A 24701-nucleotide genomic window follows, 5' to 3' on the forward strand; every position below is an offset into this window, starting at 1 on the left:
TATGCCGCTACATGCACACAAATGCCATCCTGGCACATCATTAAAGTCTGCTAACCAACAATAAGCCCAAGGAAATGCCAACACAAGCTTGAGTACTGTTACTCAATATCTCACAATAATCTCAGTAATTGTGAAAAAGTGACATTACACTCATTGTTTTTCAAGCCAAGAGCTATGTTCCCCAGAGAGCATTTAAATCAATTGCTCAAGTCTGAGCTCTTTCGCTCCATTACAGGCCTTGTAATCTTTTTGTCTGAGGCATTTATTATGCAGCAGGTCTGGCACACGCTGCCCGTGTAACAAAACATAACCCCATTCCATCTGAACTCACCAGTTCAAACACATTTTACTTGGACCATTAAGAGGCTGATTGGTGCTTATTACAAGCTACTCTCTGTGAGCACATCCAGATGCTCTTTTTGTCAAGGTCAGAATCAAAGCTGGACAGGAGGAGGGGGAGGAATGGAGGGGAGTGGAGGGGGGGTTGAATTTTTGTACCCATCAGGCACTTGGAGCCCCTGCAATGACGCGGCACCTGCAACCAGGAAAAGGCACAAAATGGAGTCCCAGCTGGCCCCCACACCAGTGCGAGTCAAAAGGCTTGGGGGGGCGGAGGAGAGAATGCTTCAGGCTCGATTAGGCCCACATCCTATCTCCATCTTCAGCTCTGAGCTTCATCACCCTGAGTCATTAGCACCAAATTCACAGCTGCCACTCTGGTGTGTGTATTAGCAGGTGGGGGCTGTGTTTTGTTGCCTTATTTAGGGATATGCTGACCAACAGGGGTCACGCAGAAAAATCTGAGTCAATAAAATCCTCTACTTTCAGTGTCCCTTTTTCCTTTCAGGATTTGTAGAAAACCTGTCTACACGGTTATGTTCTGCTGACAGGAAGAGCAGAACTGACATTTGCATGCATCAATAGGTGGGAAGAGATGTGAGCTGGCAGAGATACACCCACCCTCTTCCACTGCGTGCTGCTGAGCACACCAGCGTGCACCTGTCCCCTCTGGCTGTGAGCAGAACGGCGGCGAGGAACCTTAGGTTGTTGGCGGTCGCCTCTTGTGGCAACGGAATGTTTCTACACCTTTCGAAACTCTTAGCCATCTCCTCTGCTTCCACCGTGGCTTCTTTTGGGTTAATAGATGAGACAGGAAGGAAAAAGGACGGAGAAGAGATGGAGCAGTGATAGGTAATGAGAAATGACTGAATGAGTTCATAACAGAAGAGGGTGGAGGTTCGGGGGGAGGAGGGGACAGACAGACGGGGGTGTGAGAGCGGACGATAAGCAGATAGCTGGCGTGTGAATGGGAGTGACAGTGACAGAGTCCCATGCAAAGATAAACAGCCCCGGTGCAGCCCCTGTAATGGCTGTGCACGAGTAATTTGTCACTCTGTGTGAAAAGCAAACAGCAGGAAAGGCAATGGCAACACTTTGCACTGACACTTACCATCGGTTAGGATGTCTAACCAAGCTTTCCCATCAGTCTGCAAAAATGTCTGGTGCAGCCCACTCCCCTGGTCAAGAAATACACTGAGTATAAACCATATAGAGCTGCACAATATCTCATCTCAAAGGTTATGTTCAAGATTACAGTGTTTATAATTTATTTAAGGCCTTTTACCCATCATTTGACCCAGGATCAAGTGAGTAGTCTGAGTTACACATTCAGTAGGTCAGTTAAAGGCCGTGAGCAGAGGTATGCTGTCATATGAGAATTACAAACCTTCTGGGATAAAAACAAAAGAAACAAAACTCGCCGATTTATTTTGCTAGAGGTTTAGGAACACTGACTTTGCGATGAATGCCATTCTTAATCTTTTATTTGACAGCATATGAATCACAGTGTCAACAAATTTGCTTCATATGAATGTAAAGTAAAACAGCCAGTCCTGGAAGATTTAAATTGTCTCGCCACCATTTTGGACTAAATGAGAACAGCAGTGATTTATAAAAAAGAATATCTTATGTGTGAGCACTGCCATCTTGTGGTGGACTGTAACACTACACATATGTTTATTAAATAATAGTAAAAAAAAAAAAAAGAAAATCAATATTGAAAGCAGCTGTAAATAAATTTACAGGTCTGTCAAATACAAAATACACATCCTAAATGTGTAACTTTGAATACTAAAATGCAAAAGAGATAAACTAATTAAGTTTAAGTTTAAATTTACATTTCATAAATGTAACCCCAAGAAATGCAACAATGCTACATAATGAAAATCCAGCAGCTCAAACTGAGAGAGAAACAAACAAAAGAACATTAAAATGTGAAGGCCCGTTATGATTCACCTTATCTGGGTAATTAAATAGTTATCAACCTATTAAAATGCTTTCTGTAGCACCCCCCATATGCGGCAGGTGCGGGTGTAACACCCTCGGCCTTTTCCCTGAGATGGGCAGGAGCTCGCCGTTGGCTTTCATCTCGTCTATTTTCCTGGACAAGTCAGCGTCGGTGTCGATGACCATGGTGCACCTTTGGGCGTAGCTGACCAGAGTCTCTTCCCCTTGGCGAAACATGCCCACCAAGGGCACCATGTCTTTGCCGGCCAGGTGCAGCTCGGCGATCGACGCCGTGTTTGCGATGGTGTTGCGGTCGATCCCCAGGTGGCGGAAGGCTTCGCTCATGCTCTTCTTCCTGATGAAGGCGGTCAGGACCTGTTTGTAGCGGTGGATGACGTACTGGACGCCCGTGGCTGTGGGAAAGTAAAGAACAATGTGATCAAATATATGACGCTGCTTTTTCATGCATCGGCTCAGTGACGGTTTGATGACGTGGTTAAGGATTATTACCTCTCTTTCTGCTGTAGTCTTTCCCTTTCTTCGACCTTTTCTTGTCCTTGTGGTGTTTCCGCCTTCTGTGTTCGCTTGAGGCGGCCGACACTTCGGATGAGTCGGACTCTTCAGAGCCGATGACGTTGCTGTCTGATGAACTGGAGGAAGCTCTTTCTCTTTTCCGAGATTTGTTTTCTGAGTGTGGCACTTTGCTGGGTCTACTGGCTGTTAGACCAATGAAAAAGAAAAAGGGGGTAAACAACATAAGTCTGCTTCTTTCTGCCACCTTTCATTCAGGAGTTGCATTATTATTATTTTTTGTATTTAACTGGGTTTTTTTCAATGAATGAAACAAATAAACTAAATTAAACTAAACTAAAAAATAAGAAAATAAGAGATAAGAAATAAGATCTATTCCCCACTGGTGGGGAATAGAGACATGACAGGTGGGGTGTGGTGTTTTACTGAAGAATGCAACTTAATAAAATGAAATACACTCGATTCGTGAGCATGTATTCCTCGGACCACCATAGCTGTCACATAGACAGTTGGTATAGACCAGTAACAATGTTTCCCTTTTGTGGTTGTTACCATCTGGCTTTTTTTCTCACTAGTTATTGTTTTCATATAACATCCATTTTTATGTGGAATTGGCACTTGAACACAAAGAAGACATGCATATGTCCAGGAGACCTTGTCCTCCAGGACATGAGCGGGGGAGGATCAGCTGGTGGCTTAGGTGTATTGAAGGGGGAACTGTCAGCTGCACATCTATCAGCAGGTGTGCTCCACGTAGGTACTTAAAGCAGATATCAGTGGAATGTTTTTGTTAATATAAGTCCTAAATAGTCCTATTTTCCGTCAGCAATCACTTACATGAAGTATTTCAGCCTAAACACGAGTCTCTCCGTCACTCTGCTCTGCTGTAACCCGAGGAGAAAATTTTCCTTGTGGGATACAAGTGTTATCCAATGAGGAGAGAGAACGGCATGAAGGGCTGTGTGTGCAGCCAAGGGATGCGCGTGAATGTGGTGACGTAGCACGAGGACCAATTGATGCCTGACAAGGGCGGGGGCTGCTAACTCATGGTGCGTTCAAAGAAACTCGTACTTTGTGTTTTTCCTTCCTGTGAAGTCATACCAGTTCGATCTGGTACGAGTTCACGGGTCGGAAGTTACGAGTGGCCGTTATAGGGAACTTTCACAGACAACAGGATGGTAAAAACACGAGCTACGGGTTACCTGGAACGCTACCAAGTCGTAGTTGTGACTTGAAGCTGTAACTTACGGTTTCAAAAGCCTGCCTTGAACGCAGCATTAGCCGAAACGGCCGTGAAGCTGATATCTGCTTTAACAAACTTTATTTTGTAAGAACAAACTAGATCTTGATTTTGTAAACAGTGACATGTTGGATAAGAACACTGAGTACGTAAGTAAGCATGGGTACTCACCCACATTTATAATGATTATTGAATTATAACATAACCTAAAAAATCTCTCTGCTGCTGTCCACCACCTCCTGAAAAATTACCCCTTGTCCAAAGTGGAGCATGACAGTGTTTAAGAACCACTGCCTTAGTGTAAAAATTAAGTCAAACAGTTTACGCTGTCAGACACTGACCTTCAATCACTGGATTTGGCGAAGCAAATGTTGGCATGGAGCGATTGCTTGTGAGGTTTTCGATCTGGCTCCTCAGGAACTTGCGGTCTTGCATCAAGTCCTCCACCTGTCTCTCCAGTGCGGCAATGCGCTCCTGTTTACTCTCCAGCATGCACTGCAGCTTGGTGATAGTCAGCAGCACTCTCGGGGGCAGGGTTTCTACGTGTGAGGCAGCTAAAGAAAAGGAGACAGGCATATGGAGGCACAAGTTTTGTACCTCTTTGGCAACAACACCCAGGTTTAAAGGGATACGCCAACATTTTTTTTTTCGTGTCGTGCCTCACTCCCGAGTCCATGACAAGCAAATAGACACCATCCTTTCGACTGTGCGTGCAGTAACAAGGGAGATACGGGCAGAGCTGGCGCACCGCTAATTAGCTTAGCTCAAACGCTGGAAGTACATAGGTAGTATTAACCTGCCTCCTACCCGAGCCGAAATCAGCAGTCAGAAGCTGATTTCATTTTAGCTCTAAACTCTGTAAATATATCACTTTATCGACATTTCAAACATTTTTAGGCGAGAAAGTAGCTGTTTAGATCAGCAGTGAGTTGTTAATTTGTCTAAATATCAGCTGTTTATTTTGTTCGGACCTATGGTTCGGACAAATTTGGCGCTACTCAAGCTAGCCGTTGTGACCAACGCACTTCCGGTTACTTTTACAAAATAAAACACCCGTTGCCCTTTACAGAAAACCATGACGATAGAATTTGTGCTTTTACTTTGAAATAGGAAGCTAACCTACCCTCGATGTAGCTAGCTTGAACCAAAATAAACCGTCTTTGCTTGAACCCTCCGTTTTGACCGATCTCGTCCCGTTACCGGCATCTGACCGCTCAAGATGCCTTACCGGAGAGTTTTGTCAGCTCTGAGATGAAAATCGGCCCACCGGTTTCCGTTTAGAGTTGCTGAAGAGTTTCTCTGATGACTTTAGGTGGAGGCAGGCTAACACTACCTGCACTTCCAGCGTTTGACCTAAGCTAATTAGCGGTGTGCCAGCTCTACCCGTATCTCCCTTGTTACTGCATGCACAGTCGAAAGAATGGTGTCTATCTGCTTGTCATGGACTCGGGTGTGAGGCAAGACACAAAAAAAAAAAGTTGCCGTATCCCTTTAATGAGCAGCCTATAAAGTTTATCAATCATCTGTATGAATATCAAAGTGACACTGTTCCTCACCTGACATGGCACTGCTGGGTGTGTTATCTTGGACGGCGTCTGTCGAGGCTCCTGATTGGAAATTCTCCCACTTGATGATACGGAGCTCATCATGCTCCTGCTTGAGCCAGGCCGGAGAGCCCAGCCTGTCCTTGGTCCTCACCGAGCTGGAGTCGATCTCCACACACGGGGAATAACCCGACGGCTCCTGCTGCCACACAGACATCTCTCCGCACCTGGAGAGGGACAAAAGGTTGTGTTGGAAATTTTTAGGCCCGCCTGTTGGGAGTCAAAAAAACAAGACCAATGAAATATCATGTGCAATGATTTAATTAGAGAGGGACACAACCCACATGGCATGTCTAGGAGCTCAGGGCTGTGGTCACTGACCCCGACCCTTCTTATACTGACTTCTAAGCCTCTGACAATCACCTTACAGTCAAAGGATAAGGTACAGGCAATAAAGTAATCGAGATGTTACCCTACAGGCATATACAATACTGTCATAAATCAGATGGTTATCTTGTGGTGAACTGGTCATTCTCACTTCCTACAGATGGTTTAATAGGGAAAATGGAGGCTCTGCCTTCCACGTAGTTTGAAGAAAGTTTGCAAAATTAGCGCTGTCGCCCAAGTGTCCCAGCTCTCGTCTTTGCGGATTACAATGCAAACGCGCCGCATAACATAATTAAGATTAAACTACACAAAAATACACGTCATAACATCGTATATGATATATTATGCCATGTACTGCTGATTTATTTCTCGCTGGCTTCGTTGTAAACAAATGCACATGGCCAGGAGGAGGGTTAGCAAAACAACGGAAAAGCGACCAGACTTGCATACTCCCCCTTTAAGTATATTCTAAAGAGTAGGCTATACAATATATCATATCAAAAAAAGGACTGTGCTGACTGAGTGCACCTCTTCTCTGGATTGTAGCAGTTTACAGTATAGTATGACTATTTGAATCACGGACGAAAAGGCACTGGCACACTTGTTGCACCAGCTCCACTTGCTGAGGTGAACTCGACATAACAATAAAGCCTAGCCTATTGTCTGATAAACAGCCCTTGTGCAAAGATGCTGGTTAAAATTTAATCATTTTATTGTAATTGATAATTCAGATGCTAAGATGCAGTGACTCAGAGCCTCAACTTTATCAGTCAATAACAATGATAGAGGGACTGAGTAAGTGATAACAAAAAGGACCTGTTGAGTTTCAGTAAAAGTAAAGGTCAGTATGTCACATTAAATATTATGTGTAGACAAAGAACGTAAAACACGTAAATCATCTTCACTCAATCTTTCGACACTGCAGTGCACTTAGCGCTCCCAGCTTCTACACAGAAGCATTCAAATGCCGCTGCAGTGTTTGCCATCAACAGCTGGCATCAAATAAAGTTGGGCTGAAGCTGTCTCCCGGGGCAACGAGATACGGATCTTGTAATTATGAGATGTATCTAGTAGTTAAGAGATAAAGATGTTATAATTAGATGTTTTTCTGAAATATAAGATGCAACATCACAATTACAAGACACACACACAGAGGTCATAATTACATGATACCACTGCCAGTTTTTGTGTGTAGTATAGCTCTATACAAAATTAATCAACAATGCCTAACTAAAGAATGACTCATCATGCTGTAGTAATACATGAATAATGTTTTTGCAGGAATTAATTTTCTGCATGAATGACTGCATCAAGTTACATGACCTCCTGTCGCTCAATATCAAAATAATAAAGGCAGGAATCACTTCTTGTGATTATTTATAATGCAATGGACCATCAAGTCAGTGAGTGTACTGGATATGCACAAAGGCCAAATACAGCTGAGACATAGAGTAATGTGTAGCTGATAATTGATATTCAAATAAAGATGTTCTTTTCACTTTGGCTGGATCACAGCAAACTGATGTAAATAAACATAATGGCTTAACTGTCACTTATCTTTCGTAATAAATATAAAGCTCCACTTCTTGCATCTCATAATTATAGCTGTCATAGGTTCAGCTGTATTCTGTTCTTTCCACCGCTGTAAACATTATGCTACTTCACTATTTTGCTTAGAAACATGGTGCTATCATGGCTCAGAGCCATTTTTTCAATTGGCCAACATTATGAAATGTTTACAGCCATGCAGCTGACATTTCTCATCAGGTCAAAACCACAATGTCAGCTTGGACACATTTCAGATTGCATGACTTTACTGTCAACAATCCTGGACTGGTTTAGCAGCTCCTATGTGTGTGTGTGTGTGTGTGTGTGTGTGTGTGTGTGTGTGTGTGTGTGTGTGTGTGTGTGTGTGTGTGTGTGTGTGTGTGTGTGTGTACAGAACAACCTCTGTTTTATGGCTCCAGCAATAATAGAAAGAATAGGCTAATATGTCGTATATTCTGAAAACTATATTGAGGATAAAAGTTGTAACATGTAAACATCAGTAGTAAAAGCCACCTATTTGCATCTACAGTACCTACATGCAAACTAATAATCAGAAAAACAGAAAGCAAATGTGTTAGATTCTTCATTCACTATTAATGAATTTAATTAAACTTAAAGCAGACTTTGGATTTAATCCATGAGTGAATTTATGCATGTGATTCTTCATGAATTATGGGAAATGCATGAAAGTATCAACATCAATAGATCCACACTCAAATACGAGGACAATAATATATTAATCAGGACTGAGGTATTATCATAATCATAATAAATGAATGCGTCTTCATGTCTTCTTGGCTCATCTTCTGAATACTGTAATCATCATCAACTGCTTTCCATGACATCATCAGGTTTTGGCGGCCTCTCCTTCAATTAACGATTGGTGATTAATGAGTGACAGACAGTCATTGCTGCGTCTGTGTGATTTTCACTGCTGCAGTGTGCAATGCAACTACCTTTGTACTTAATAATGGGAGACGAAACTAATAGCGACCTAATCATTTATTAAACCAGATCCACATGAGTTCACGATATATCACGCATGAATACATTCATTAGAACACCATGAATCATGCATTAGTTAGGCATTAATTAAGCATGAGCTGTGGATTTACTGCTTACATCCCAATTTTATCGGAGGACCAGCCCTTGTGGTTTTGTTGTGTTGCTTTGTGCTGTGGATGCAGAAATGCTGTTGATGTTATTTTCTGTTAACATGGCGTTGAACTGGACATGGATCAGAATCACATGATTGAGAGAAAGTGTTTTTCTGTCTTTCAAATCCACTGATATACAGTAGATCAGTGTTTGAGTTGACATTAATACATTATTAGGTCTTAACACACATGGAGATGGATTTGCAACAGATCCATTTAACTTTTAGGCAGATAAAACAGGAGGTGAGTGGGAAGCAGCTATTTCACAACATAATAAAGGTATTCATCTTTGTGTGTCTCCAAGATTAATATCTAAAAGGTAAATATCAGTGAGGAGCTCAACATTGTCGTTAGAACAAGAGCACCCCCACAGGATAATTCACATCCACTTTTAAAAAGGTTTCGTGTAGAGACCTGCCCCTGTAATTTGCAACAGCCTAAGGGCAAGGCAAGGCATCTTTATTATAGCGCACTTCATACCAAGGGACAACTCAGTGTGCTTTACATAAAGACAAAACATTTAGGCTAACAATAATCTCACTGAAATATGACATCATTTTACTGTTACCACTAAAGTTGTGGTCAGACACCTAACTGACATCTACATCTTTTCTCTGTTTCGTAGAACTTTACAGTTGAATATTTGTAGGTTTCCGACTGGTGTCACACAAAAAGATGTTTGAAGATTACTGGTGTATTGTGACAGGTATTTTAAACTGTTTTATGAAATTTTACATACTTATGCATGTTAAAAAATCTGATTTATCAATCAGATATGATGATATAAATATGCAGTGAATTAAAAATAATAGATACTTGCACTTCTCCTGTGTCTAAAAACTCTGGATTGCTCCTATAACTATTCAAATGAATTCAAAGTGACTCGATCAGCCGTTAACAATGGGATCTTTCATTTTAACAGGAATCTATGACACGCCTTGCATTCATAAATGAATATCATCATTCATCATACAGGGATTAAGAATTACTAAGAATAACTCAACTATGTTCTGCAATGTTAGCGTTGCCTTTTTTGATTGGTGCCTGCAGAGAGACGTGGTGCATTCAGGTGCATGACACCTGGATGCAGGTTTCCAAACTATAGATGAAACTTGTATTTTGCTTTTTTTTGTTGTTGTTGTTGTTGCAGGAAGTGGACATCACTGTTTTACTATATGTTTCCATGGAGATGAAGATGATGGGACTCCTCTCTGGAAGCATGTGCATGCTGCAGTACCCAAACACAGCAATAAATGAGTGCTGCAGTGATTAATCTGCTCCCAGCACTTGACATGAGATGTAACATGAGAATTACTCTCATCTAACAAGGCTGCAGTCTGAACAGACATTTTGACACATTTTAGTGATAACAAATTGATTAAAAATATATTAAGTGCAACAATTCAACACCAAAATCAGCAGGCCTATTATAGCAATCACTAATGATTAATTAGTCCCGCTTAAATTGACAGTAGGTTTCAAAAACACATCTAACATGACAGAAGTTATAAAACATGCAGAACACACAAAGCTGTAATGTTTAGAGGCTATAAGGGGCCAGCCATTTCTCCTTGCAGTGCTGTTAATTAGCTCCTACCAAGATGGATGCTAATGACTGTAATTACCAGGGAAGAGGGGGGAAACGGTGCAACAAAGCCAGTGAAACGCAGAGAACAACGTAGCCTACCTTCTAGAGAGTCCGGTGAAGGAAACAGGCTCCGGTGATGTTCCTGTGTCTGAGCCGCTGGACGCCGACAGCTCACTCGGTCTCCAACGTCAAGTTGTTCATAAATATAAACAGAGACGAGCGACAAAAATGCAGGACTACAACAGGCATGTCTGAGGGAGAGGCGGCGCCACGCTGCACTGACGAGACCGGAGCACTACGCTGCCTTCAGGGGCTCAGCGGGAAGTCGGATTTCTTAGAACTACATTAAAGGATCATTCCGAAGCAATAACAATGTTTTTTGTTTGTTTTTTGTTTTTGTAGTAGTAGTAGTAGTAGTAGGTGCCACCTACTACTACTACTACTACTGTGGTTCTACTTATGTGTAAGATTGTTACTCGAAGAACCAACTATTTTCCTGAGGCTTGAAAATTGTTTTTCAATTAATTGTCCGGTGCAAATGTCAGAAAATAATGAAAATTTGAAAGTGAAAAATTTCCCCTTAAGCTAATAAGCTCTTTAAAAGACCTTTCTTGTCCAAAAGGAAAAGGTTGGTGCCAGACCGTGCACTGTGGAATTTTAAACTATGAAAAACAAGTTGTGCTAATTAATTTTTCATCAATACAGAGGTTAAATAATCATAATGCTTATGTAATGTCATGTATGTAATGATAATGAGCTTTAGTGTACTGTCAGGTACCAGCCTATATAGAACGTCTCTGCTAGTAGCCTACTGACAGGCTACCCCAGTTCATTTATAAATGTACAAATTTCCGATGGTACTTGAAAGCAGCATATAGGGGGACGTCCTTCCACAGGCTGCCATGATCATACACTGCATGGCAGTTATACAGTAGACCAAAACGATTTGACAGCTGCTGGATGTTTGATAAGGTTGTCCTGGAAACCACAATGACCTGTACAATAGGTGGGCTGTTCTGTTGCCATGACAACTGCATCATTATGCATAACGTAATCCACGGCAGCTGATATGATTATTCAAACTTCACAAAAGCTTTCAACACCTTTCTTTCAGCAGCTCTTTGGTTATCAGTGCAAACAAAGGGGAAATAGTGAGGGTAACAGTGGAAGTAGGTGAACATGGTCTCAACATGGGACTGAGCCTAAATTTAAAATTATTTAAAATTATGCATGCAAATAATGCATAATTTTTTTTTTTTTAATTATGGATTTGAGAGTGGGAAAACTTAAAAATTCACAGTTAACACTTCATTTTCAGGTATTTGTAGAGGTGTGACAATGGATGGATGTATTAGAAAAAAGTAAAGAGTATTTAACACAGTCAGAGGTCAAAGATCAGACACGATGATGTTACAGGAAACTTTATTTGTAGTTAAACTAATACTTCTTTGGCTATAGAGAGATAAACACTATTCCCATGACCGAATGTGATCCTACGTCCCGCAGTTCATTTGAGTATCCGCTCTGCTTGTCACCAAATGTTGACCACAGTGGTTATGTTAACAAATTGCTTATCAGCTGCCTTATAGAGACACAAATGACAGAGACTTCAGACTATCCAGATGTTAAATGTTTAACTCACCTAAACATCATAATCACATTTCCTCTCATATACCCTCTGGCCTTCCTTCAACAGGCAACTAAATAACGCTATATATTAAACACTCTATTGGGTTAGTCATTGAATACAAAAAAATATATAACAAGGTGAGGTGTCGTTGGATTTGTCAAGTTTTTCTAGTTGTATTGGATAAAAAAAATGCAACATATTTTAAATCAACATATAGTTTCTTTTAAGAAGCAACTGATAAAATATAATAATCTATTTTCTGGACGAGCTGTGACGGCACTTCAGAGAATCCATTCACATAACATTGCATATAGCCTTCATGACATCAAGCCAATATTCCTTCATGACACACTTTCACATTTCTTCTTTAAAAACTTCAAGCCCCATGGAGTGATTGCATTTGTTTAAACAGCAATAAAGTAGAACAGTCACTGACGCCAGGACACAGAGGGTGAAAGACAATAAAGAATTATTTGATCCAAAACAATGTCATATACTGTATATATACAATGGAAATAATATAACACTATTATCTAATGGCGATAGCGCATGCAGCAGCAGAAGGCCATAGCTGACTGTTTTGCCAGTGTGAAAATACTGAATGTCTTATCCTCATGTGATTATTTTAACCACCTGATCACATGACTCTCAATTACAGTTATACGTTGGATATGTATAAATTTGTTGCTTATTTCCAGTGACAGTAAATGACTGGCCACTACGTACAGTTAATGCTGGTAAGGGTGTTAGTTACTGACCTAAAAAAGGGGCAGTGTTCGACAGACACACTGATAAGTCCTAAACAAGGGTGTCCAGTTCAATGTCTGTGGGAAAAATTTGTTAAAAAAGTAAGTTACCCAAATTTACTGCTAACTCAGTTTGAGATAAGACATGAGCCAAGTTAATTCTTTCATCACTTCCACCCTCCTGTTCCCTACATAAAGTCACATGGAGAGGCTGAGCGGTGTTAGTCGGTTAGACAGAAAACAGCAGCGCTTCTCAGTATAAACATACTCTGCTGTGTCTGTCCTCCACCTTCGCTCCACCCATCTCAGCCTTCAGTGGCAGATAGCCAGGAGGAGACGCTTAAAGTCGCCGCTGCACTCGTCCCTCAGGGAGTCCTTCAGCGACACGTCGTACTTCTCCAAGTACATCTCTTTGATGGTTTCCAAATCAAACTGTTGGCAAGGTGAAAAAAACATTTTAAGACCAAATAAAATAAGATGCAGGCTAAGAATTTAAAAAAAAGGTCATTGTGTATATCATCTTGAAATCAGCTTTTGGTGGTGGTGAAATCTGATAAATCTAAAACACTGTGTTCTTCTGTAACTGCATTTCATTGAAGCTAATCACATTAGAGTGTTTACTCTAAATGCCTGAAGTGTCTGTAAACTCCTGTGTGACCTAAATGTCCCTGTTTTCTTGTGTGCTTGACTTTCAGCAACGAGTTCCCATCCAGGTGCTATTTATAAGTTTTCTCTGCTGTTCATACATGGAGTGGGTGGTGGTGACTTGGCAAGAGCTTTGGCCATTGTTGTGTTTACAAGAAGAGGTTATGAGGAGACTGAGAGCGGGTCTTCATCATCAGGGCAGACTGAAAGATACAGTGACATCGCTGTCAGAAAGGAATTAGACAGACTGGGGTTCAGTCAGTGTTGTGCATAAACATATTAATTGAAAAAACATTTTTGAGAGTGCTGAGCTGCACGTATCAGTTCGCAGATGATTGATGTGAACATGGACAGCATTCCCACTGACGAGAGTGAACATGTTTTACAACACACCACTTGACGTCTCCATAGAAACGACCCAACATCAGTAGTGTGTTGGCAGAGATACAGACACATCTGTGCTTATACAAATTATGATGCTGCCAGGTATTTCCAAGTAGCTACACCTGAACTGCACCTTGTTTTTGTTTTTTTATTACTTTCAGCAGAGTGACATATTGTTTAAAGGGATACTTCACCCAAAATCGATATTTCACAGATTTTCTGCAAAGATTTTCTGCGAGATGTTCTTCCGTGTTTACATCATACATCCAATGGTTTACAACGACAAACGAATATCTCACAACAAATCTCACGCATGTGCATTAACATCAACACAGCCACTGGGAGCTACTACTACAACAAGGCTAAAAACAGAGACCAAATTAAGTTTTTCCAAACAACTTTTTCATGTTGCGGCTTCAGGACACTTGGGTCAGTATGGACGAGCAGTATGGAGGTATTTGGATGTTTCATAGTGTGTGTTTTGGATGATTCAAAAGTGAGCACTATCCGCCGCCATTATATGAAAACCCGTTGCCAGCCGGACCCCCCCTGGAAAAAAGTTTTGATTACTCCAAAAGTTCTCCAAACCCTTCCTTGGCATGACAGTGAGTAGAAAATTGGTGAATTATCAATTTTGGGTGAAGTATCCCTTTAAGTGTTAAAACATATTCTCAACATTGTTTTGTTTTTTTCAGTGTTAGATGTAAATCATGTCTGTGGTTTTTCCGTGGTACAATAACTTTTTAAGAACTTAAAGAGTGGGACTAATTTGGGCCTGGTGATGGATGGTAGTGGGAGGTTCTATTGGAAAAGTATAGCAGCTAATAAAAAAACAAAAAAACAAAACAAAGAAATTAAACTAGTTCCTTTTAAGTGTGAACTGGCACAACACTGATGTCACAATACAGACAAGAACCAATATTTGCACTGCTTTGGTGGAGACAAGTAAACCGTTTGCTATATAGCAATAGCATACTTTACAAAATGAAAAAAACAGGATAAAATGGAGTTGCAAATTATGTTGCAGATAACAGTGGGCTTTAAACGACAAGAAAGGTGAATCTGTTACCTCAGAGCGACACACAATGATTCGTATGAGCGTGTCCTCGTCAGTTCCTGCTCCTTTCATGGCCTTGTTCAGACGCCTGGCAAAGTAGAGCTGAGGGTTCTTCGCAACTCTCACTGTGGGTAGAGGAGGAAAGGTTTTCATGAAAATCCACTACAGTTTACTGAACCCTATGTTCAACCACCAAAAGCCCCTGTTCTCCTATTACTGTGAATAACCTCTGTACAGTTGATTTATTCAGCATGTCCCCCAACAGGGCTCTTCTACAGTGAGATTATGTAGTTGTCTCATTAGGACAATAAAGCAGATTCTCAATTTCACTGTATTTTATGATCCAACACACTGAATTTCATACTAACCAAGAGCAATGTAGCATTTCTTCAGTGTCCCCGAGGTCTCATTCTCAATGGCATCCAGGATTTCAGTTCCAGAGAGCTACAGAGAGGAGAAAACCACCAGTTGAGTGTAAGATCTGGGAAAGATTTCAAATGGTACTGTTCCAATTTCCTGGTCCAAAGATTTGGTGATGGTGTCAAGTGTTTACTATGCTGTTTGAACATTTAAACACTGGACATTTAAAGTACAGTATAGTTGTAGAAATTACTGTGTGCTCCTACCACCTGCACAATACCCTACATTTACACCAGGGTAATGCAAGATATCAGCTCTCATTAATTTACAGGCTAACTGAAGACAACATGTCACAGCCATATGAACCGATACACAGTATCACTGACCTGCTCGTATATCTTGAAGGTGGCCTGCAGCTGAAGGTAATTCCTGGAGGCCAGGACGTGGCTGAAGGTGGACTCGTCTGTCCCAAAACAACCCTCACCGGCCTGCATCACACAAATATTGTTATTTCAGGATAAATGAATCAGCTTTGAGACATATCTGAAGATGTATCTCAGAGGAACACAGTACCTCAAACAGAGCAGTGGCATCTTGTTCAGCCAGCTCCTCGTCCACATCGTAGGTCTCATCTCTGTTTCCCTGAAAGAAGTGAGATTAAGAGTTTTTTTTTTTTTTTTGCTATGCTGTGAGGCCTTTCTGTCTGACTCAAGTAACTGTATCTACTCTGTGTGTGTAGAAGTGAGTGTGAGTGTGTGCATGCTTATGTGGCAGCTCTTTGGCACAGAGAGAGTGAGCTCGATTTCAGCACAGGGACAGACAGGGGGTGGGGGGGGTCAGTTACTCGAGTGGAGTAGAAACTCGAGGTCACTTACCTCCAAAAGAGCCATGAGGAGGTTTCTTACATCGCCGCTTGTATCACCCTCGATATCTGCCTCTAGATCACGTTCGTGCACTGAGAAGAGCACACAGAGTACACAAAAGGGCGGTCAAATATATGACAAAAATGTTGTAAGGTTTATTTTATATTTAAAGGGATAGTTCAACATTTTGGCAAATTGGCCCATTGCCATTGCCCATATCCCTATAGTTTTAGGAGTAGGTTCGTTACTTTTAATTGTCGGTGCAAGCTATTTCTCAGAGCTACACTATGGAGGCTAATGGGATTTCTTGGTTTCCCTCATCAAACTCATCATATACACAATCCAACAACTCCAAAACGCTCTCATGGACAAGTTGTGACCTGCACATTCACCACGCTATGAGATAATAATGGAACGTCATGAGACAGAGTTGTTTTCGAGGCAACTTGCTGTAAAACTGACCCCGATGGAAACACACATCAGCAGTTTTGCATGAATTTACCTTCAAAACAACTCTGTCTCGTAACGTAGCGTTTTGGAGTTGTTGGATTGTGTATTTGATGAGTTTGATGAGGGAAACCAATAAATCCCATGAGTCTCCGTAGCGTAACTCTGAGCAGCTCGCGGCTCTGCTCCGCCGTTCTAAATATACCTTGCAGCGACAATTAAAGGTAATGAGCCTACTCCTAAAACTATAAGGATTATGGCAATGGGCCAATTTGCCAAAAATGTTGAACTATCCCTTTAAGTATTTAAAGGAGGTGCACCCAATACTCTTGATCTATAAGATACAATCAGTGCACCCTGCTCTCAATTCGTAATGAAGTCCTGTGGTGTACACACTCTCCTATAACCTGCCCTGTTTGCTAACGTTGATAACTGTCCTACACTTCCAAATCAAACTTGTTTTCCTCCTGAAAGTCTTGTGACTGCATCGTCTTTCAGTTTCATGAGACTTGCATCTTCAATGATGAACTCCTGCCTGAATGGCAAACAACTTAGAGTCTGATGACATTTTTAAATAACCAATCATTTAGGGTGCACAGCTAAACTCCAATATTTACAACTAAGGTTTAAGGCAGCAGATTGTTTTTGAAGCTGCTGCTGAAAGTACTGTAACTGTGCAACTATGCAAAAATGAATGGTGATGGTAGTGATTATGTACCCATAAACAAGAGTTAGACCAGGGGTATAATTAAAATGAAATGGTACAGTCACGTGGGAAGTGGATTCACAGGAATTAGAAATTGCTACCAGTCTCATGTTTGCACACACTGCCATATTGTGAATGCTCGTTAGTCCAATAACTGGTCCTATGGAAGCTTAATCACTATACAGTACATTAGCAATACATCCCATAGTAATATAACGGCTCATGTGGGTGAGAAATTTGTATATTTAGTATATATTTGAGTTATATATTAAAGCAGAAGTAAGCGATCCGGTCGTTTTGGCTAATGCTGCGTTCCAGGCAGGCTTTTGAAATCGTAAATTACAGCTTCAAGTCACGACTTACGACTTTGTAGCGTTCCAGGCAACCCACTCGTGTTTTTCCGACCTGTTTTACCTGTGAAAGTCACTATAACGGCCACTCGTAACTTCCGACCCGTGAACTCGTACCAGATCGAACTGGTACGACTTCACAGGTCGGAAAAACACGAGTTACGGGTTGCCTTGAACGCACCATAACGTCTTGTCAGCCGATGGAGTTAGCAGCCCCCGCCCTCGTCATGGATCTATTGGTCCTCGTCCCTACGTCACCACATTCACACGCATCCCTTGGCTGCACACACAGCCCTGCATGCCATTCTCTCTCCTCATTGGATAAAAATTGTAGGATACAAGAAAAGTTTTCTCCTCGGCTCAGAGCAGAGCAGAGTGACTGACAGACCCGTGTTTCGGTCCAAACACTCTATGTAAGTGATTGCTGTCAGAAGATATAACTATTTAAAGCAGAAGTGAGTGATATATTTGTGTTAATATAAGTCTTAAATAGTTATATCTTCCGACAGCAATCACTTACATAGAGTGTTTGGTCTGAAACACGGGTCTCTCAGTCACTCTGCTCTGCTCTGAGCCGAGGAGAAAACATTTATCGTATCCTACAGTTTTTATCCAATGAGGAGAGAGAACGGCATGCAGGGCTGTGTGTGCAGCCAAGGAACGCCGTGAATGTGGCGACGTAGGGACGAGGACTGTTATGGTGCGTTCAAGGAAACTCGTATTTTTCCGACCGTGAAGTGGTACCAGTTCGATCTGGTACGAGTTCACCGGTCGGAAGTTACGAGTGGCCGTTATAGTGACTTTCACCGGTAAAACAGGTCGGAAAAACACGAGTGGGTTGCCTGAAACGCTACAAAGTCGTAAGTTGTGACTTGAAGCTGTAATTTACGATTTCAAAAGCCTGCCTGGAACGCAGCATTAGCGAAAACGACCGGATCACTCACTTCTGCTTTAAGACTTATATTAACACAAAAATATCGCTTACTTCTCCTTTAAGTTTATACCATTCCTCTCCCTTCAGGATGGATTAAATTGAGATAGAGAAACTAAATTTAAGATCTAAACTTGATGTTGGTAAATATAATCAGCCATTATCATAGTGAGGAGGAGGTTACAACAGGATGGGCCTTGACTAAACAAAATGTGACTGTACAGTAGGTCACTTAAAGGACAAGAATAGTTCGGCCCAATGAGTCACCCTCAGCAGTTTCCTCCAAAGTTCACGATAGGTTGAAGTGAAATCGTGACATTTAGTAACGTAACAAAGATCTGTATTTCACAATTAAGTATCTGGTGTTTCACACTTCAGTCCTTATTGGCTCACCCTGAAAGTAGCACTCCTTGAACATGCAGATGTCCTGTTTGAAAGAGAAAATAGAAAGTTAGAATATTTTCCATCACAAAAATGAAACCAGAGCACTTCTTGATTTTTATGTCAGCTCACGGCATTGGTGGCGGTGCAGAGGAGTTCCACCAGGACGTCTTCATCGGTGCCCGCTCCCTTCATGGCCTTCCTCAGCTCCTTCACGGCGAAAACGATGGGCGGGTCCAGCATGGCGAGGATGGCCTTCTCAAAGGTTCCAGACAACTCGCTCTTCAACTTGTCCACCAACTCCTGTCACAGAGAAACAGAATTTATCTTTAAAGAACTGGAGGAAAGGAAAAGAAATCCATATAATAATTCAAATGGTTCTTATTATGGAAATGATATGTCAAAACAAACAGATATAGATATCGCTGTGTTTATTACTCACATCATCATACTTGTCAAAATAAGCCTGTTTAATTTCCTGGCGCTGAAATGCGCAGCGGTTGGCCAGGATGTCAATAATTGCCTGTTCATCCGTTCCTGAAAAGAAAAGAAAAACAAATCAGATGCAACACAACAATAAACAATGTAAAATTTCAAGTACAATACAAAGGATGCTTCCAGAAATGAAAACAAACGCACGCCCACCTCCCCAACTTACCGAAGCCTTTGCAGGCTTTGCGGATGGCCTTGATGTCGGCTATGGCATCAAACTCCTCGTAGGGCACGATTGTAGGCTGAGAAAACACCAGAGTGATTACATCAGAGTGGACCCAGTGAAGTTGAGAGGGGTTCGTGATAGCTACGCAAGAGCAGCTGCCCGGTGGGGGAGGGGAGGGATACTATACAACGGCTTTGAGTGAGGAATTCGGGGCCAGAAGTCTTTAAACAAACTTTGAGGGGGCTGTGAGGATGCCAGCAGTAATCAAAGGGTGGTCTAGGGGGCTGGCAGGGTTTGAAAAGAGGCTTGAAAGGGTCTCGACGTTAGGGAATATATCAACCTCAGTATCTCTACAATATCAAGTACAATGTAAAGTATAAGGCTGGTTTGTATTACTCTATTTTATAATGAAATAACTTTATTTTGTGTTGGACCACCCCCATTTACTTTTTTTGCGCACTTGTTATTTGACACTTTAAGCCCTTTAATAAGCTATGACTTTACAATAACATAAGAAAACACTTAAATACAACTCTTTTGAATGAGGGTTAGTGTAATTGATGCTCAAACTAAGTGCAACTCTTAAAAAATGAAACTATGTGATAAAAGTGTGAACAAGAGCGCAATCTGACTCATGTGAAGAGAGAAAGAACACACACACGTCGGCTTTCATTCATAGGAGCGCTCATCTAACGGAGCTGTGCTGGATTCCGCAGGGGAGTGGCTCTTTCCTCTGCGTAAAGACAGACACCGTTGTCTGTCACTCGCTACGTTTTTGTATCGTGTCGCATTTAAAGAAACACCAAACACTACGAGTATGTATGACGCCTCAGCTCTTTAATTCAGACACACTAACAGAGATTTATGACGATCAGTGCGGTCGGTCTGCGCAGTAAAGAGAAGGCGACACGAGCTGAGGCGCTGATCGAGCCGTTATGGAGAAAGAGAGAGCAGGTTGATACGTGTGAGATTTAATTCAATATCAACCGTGAAAACTGCGGATCCAACACCCTATTCTGGTAAACCGGATCAAAAATCTTAATCTTTTCTATCGATTGGGACACACGCTCACACTAAAGCGACTCTGAGATTTGGTTTAATTTCTCGTCACCGTTATAACAAACTGTCACAGACAGAGCTGACACTCACCTGACAGTTTCCCATGGTGAGTCTGTGTTAATCCAACAGCTGATGATCTGATAGGAAAGTTGCTACGGCTGGTTTTTAGGGATGTTTGTCCTCTTCTGACCAAACTGCGGCCCAGAGCAGCAGGAACCAGTCCGTGACGTCACGACGGTCCGCGAGGCCGCCGTGTTAACCATTTACATCCAGGCACTGATACATTAACATACGCCAGGCTATCTGTCTCCTCATGATCTGACTTTGTGTTGTTAAGGTGCCAGTCAGTAATTATTAATACTTGGTATAACAATGAGATCTGACTTCTGCATACAATTTTAAAATAAAAGTGTCTTTTCATGATTAAATTAAATAATTCAGTGCTTTGATATCTCAATCTTGAAACAGATTTTTTCTTTAGTCATATCAGTCATTCATACATTAGTTGAGGCCCATGCAGAGACCTTTGGAGGGGCAGGGGCAGGTGCTCAAAAAAAGAAAAGAAAAGAAAATCACAGTTCAAATCTTGTTGTATTATTGTTATTCAAAACAAAACTAAGAGACACAGAAACAAGAAGCCTGATACTTTTTGACCTGCACATTCACCACGCTATGAGATAATAATGGAACGTCACGAGACAGAGTTGTTTTCGAGGCAAATGCAGAGACTGCTTGCTGAAAAACTGACCCCAATGGGAACGCGCATCAGCAGTTTTGCATGAATTTACCTCAGAAAACAACTCTGTCTCATAACGTAGCGTTTTGGAGTTGTTGGATTGTGTATTTGATGAGTTTGATGAGGGAAACCAATAAATCCCATGAGCCTCCGTAGCGTAGCACTGAGCAGCTTGCGACTCTGCTCCGCCGTTCTAAAAATACCTTGCAGCGACATTAAAGGTAACGAACCTACTCCTAAAACTATAGGGATTATGGCAATGTGGTTAGCTGGCAGCTATAATTTATAGGGTACAGGTAAAAAAAAAAAAAAGGACCAACAAAAGGGCACTTTGGGCATCAAGGGGCAAAGGGGCCGCCCCCCCCTGCATGTGCATGCATTAGTTGATGCCAGGCAAGTTCATCCTTTTGGTCAACATCTCATGTAAAATATAATAATTTCAATACAGTTCTCACAAACCTTAAAATGATGCTTATTTGGTCAGTCAGACTGTTTTCTTTTGCTTTCTTTCTTTTGTTTTGTGTTTTTGATTTTCTTAACTGGTAGACATTTTTCGATGTTATTGTTTTTGTAATAATATATCTTATAGTAATGAAGTGGTACAACAAGCATCAAATAGCCTGAAGCTTTTCTAAATAGCTTCAATATAAAGTGGCCATTAGGCCTGCAACAGTTTAGGCTTTATTACAAACCGGGAAATGAGTCACTATTAGGATTATAAAAGTGATAAGACAAACAAGGCTTCAGTAAAGGTGCAGCTTGGTAATTATAGCGGTCAGAGTCCTTCAGCCTTAAGACTGAGGATCAGACTGAGCTTTAAGACACGTTGATCCACTCTGTTGCAGTGCCCCTATGAAGATGTTGAATCCTCTCTTGTTGCATGTGGATGTAAAATCAAGGACTGCGACCTTTGACCTTCCTGGACAAGTGGGACATGATGGTGTTGCTCATATTGTTTCCAAGATATCAGAGCAAATCCAGATGCTGAACGTTTGAATTGGAGAGTATGTGTAAACCATGTTTTTCAAAGTACTCTAAAATAAGCTGAAGCCCCTCCACAGCCCTACAGCATTTTGGCTGCTGGGGTCACATGGGGCCAATTCAGACGCCTACATCCACACTGATTCAGGAAACAATAAATATTGGACAATATGTATAAAACTAGTTGTACAGCTCATTGTTCAGGAGACAAAACTAGAAAGAGTTCATGAACCAAAAGGTAGGTCTCAGTACAATTCAGTGTTCTACAGTGTAATTACGGCCTGCATCAGCCTACGCTCTAACCATCGGTATTTCTCTGTCCTTTACAACTGTCCCTACATCATAATTAGTCTCCCGCTGAGGAGGAAAGCTGCCGCTGCCCTGGACAATAACGCCTTTCACGCATGAAAGCTAAATACACACTCAATGTGTGCATAAACCGCTCCAATAAGGAGCCTGCTATCGTCAGGCTAACAAAGCCATGCAATTAGAGGGGATGAGTCATCACTCTTCACTGTGTAATTATCTGAAGTCTACCTGGAAGATCAATCAAGGAAACTTTTTGGACAAATAATTCAAAGTATTTAAGCTGAGGCAGTTTTTTTTTTATGTCCACCACCGTAATGAGCGAATCAGTTACATATCCTGTAGAGATATGAGTCATTTACTGCAACAATATATTCACAAACTTTTCACTGACCTGTGTAGGCTGAACTAATCTCAAACTTTACTCGCTCAAACTTTCTGGCAGAGCCCAATCAATCATTTGCAACACCAGTTCTTTGCAGTGTGTGTGTGTCAGTTTCTGAGTCAAAGTTGAAGCTCTTGGGCACTCCACCAATTTTACACAAAAAAGTTTAGTTTACTCGTCATGAGGAGAGCTACACTCCTCGGCCTGTGAACTTAGTTGTGTAATGTCATCTGTGGCTCTGGAGGCGGCTCGCTAAAGTTAGAAAAAGACTTTAATGATGTTATCTGGGTTATCTTGGTTCAGAGACTGCTGTACAGACAGCAGGGCCAGAGCTTCACAGACTGAGGCAGTTTGGAGGCGTGAGAAACGAGACACTGGGAACTGTAAGATTAAGTGGTTTTTGGGATTGTCTACTATTGCCACATTCTATTGAAACACTACCAGAATATAAATATATAGCCAAGTTCAATATTGAAATTAGAAAATGTGTCACAACATGTCATAAGTAACATGTGTTGCCACAGAAATGCCCTGACCTAAAAAAAAAAAAATGCTTCTTTGACATCATTGGATTTTTCCCCCCAGTGAAAGTAAAAAGCAACCATGTCTCATATCTCAATATCTGCCCAAATAACCAATAGATTTTTTTTCTGCACATGTTTCTTACTATTGGGTAATTTGAAATGTGATGATTTGTATTTAAATGTTTGTATTTCTTGAGAGCTTTGTGCAAGCACTTTTTATATAAGAACTTATTATATAGTGGCTGCACTTCACAGGCAAGTCAATGCTTTCATCCCTTCTCCCCCAAAACTAACTTATTTTCTATAACAGTCAAAACTTGGAGACCATGAGTCCATTCTTATGATGCAAAGTTGAAAATGTTGTTGTCAATTACTCAGGCTATTAACAATTGTAATGGTTTTGTTTGCACTGCAAGTTTATTCTGCACTTTGTGATTTGCTGCTCAAAGAGCCCAAGTCACTTACAGTGGTCAGAAGCTGTCTCAGTCTGGGGACGTCACACGTAGTGGAAGGGGAGCCCACGGATCTATGACGGAAACAAAGACAGCTTTCAGGAGGAATGGGCTGCGGAGTCATGCTGGCCCAGGATCCAGACTCATGTTATCACCTCAAACAAAACTTGTTTAGACTCTGACCAGCTCCTACTGTTAGTAACCACAGACTGAGGTTTGACTTTCAGCTGCTACAAAGTGAATGCAATATGTGGTAAAAGAGTTCAGGTCAGTGTTTTACTTGAGAAAATATTTTGGGCCGGTAAAGTTCAGCAGGAGGCTTGAGCCTTGATGGGAACATTTTAAAGGCAAAAGTATAAAGAATTCTTGAGGGCATTTTTACAACTATTTGCTATGATGTCACAGCAACATTACCTTTAATTGGCCAAACTACTGTGTGTTGTTACTGCTGCTCTTTATACCAACACTAACTCCCTCTTTGTACTTGATCTTTTGGGGGGGGTTTTTTGGCTTTAATCTATGTTTAGTTCAACTTTAGGCCTTGAATGCTGAGTGTGACATGATACAGCAGATATTTGCATCAGGCTGCAGACTCTCGTTCGCTCCTTTCTCATCAAAGCCTGAGTCATCATGAGACCTTCTGAGCACACTGGGCTTTTGTTGACCGGAACAATGCCGGCCTCATAAACGCTGCATTGTTTACCTGCTCTTGGGGTAAAATCCCGGTGGTGTGGAGGCTGGTGGTCCGTCTCACTGTACCCAGGTGGTTGTACGGAGCGCCGCCTCCCGGCATCCAGCGCTGCATGGTCTCATTGTGCT

General features: G+C 41.5%; 2 protein-coding genes across 3 annotated transcripts; both read right to left on the reverse strand.

Moving 5' to 3' along the window:
• Positions 1–1885: 1885 nt before the first annotated feature.
• LOC311003635 (uncharacterized protein) lies at positions 1886–24644 on the reverse strand. 2 transcript variants are annotated; one of them, XM_083995425.1, is made up of 6 exons: positions 24586–24644; positions 23896–23956; positions 5614–5828; positions 4399–4611; positions 2797–3003; positions 1886–2699 (listed from the first exon to the last, which is right to left on the reverse strand). In XM_083995425.1, the coding sequence occupies exons 3-6, from the start codon at positions 5816–5818 to the stop codon at positions 2320–2322; spliced, it is 1005 nt and encodes a 334-aa protein (XP_083851551.1). In that variant the 5' UTR covers positions 5819–5828; positions 23896–23956; positions 24586–24644; the 3' UTR covers positions 1886–2319. The 2 variants fall into 2 exon arrangements, with proteins under 2 accessions (XP_083851551.1, XP_083851550.1); XM_083995424.1 differs by lacking the exons at positions 23896–23956; positions 24586–24644 and adding an exon at positions 10381–10515.
• Positions 11687–23526, reverse strand: anxa13 (annexin A13). The gene is made up of 11 exons (XM_083995964.1): positions 20589–23526; positions 19440–19515; positions 19224–19318; positions 18914–19084; positions 18794–18827; positions 15979–16058; positions 15677–15745; positions 15490–15591; positions 15112–15187; positions 14756–14868; positions 11687–13089 (listed from the first exon to the last, which is right to left on the reverse strand). The coding sequence occupies exons 1-11, from the start codon at positions 20601–20603 to the stop codon at positions 12970–12972; spliced, it is 951 nt and encodes a 316-aa protein (XP_083852090.1). The 5' UTR covers positions 20604–23526; the 3' UTR covers positions 11687–12969.
• Positions 24645–24701: the final 57 nt, after the last annotated feature.

Source organism: Trachurus trachurus, assembly GCF_905171665.1.
Source record: "Trachurus trachurus genome assembly, chromosome: 20".
NCBI lineage: Eukaryota > Metazoa > Chordata > Actinopteri > Carangiformes > Carangidae > Trachurus > Trachurus trachurus.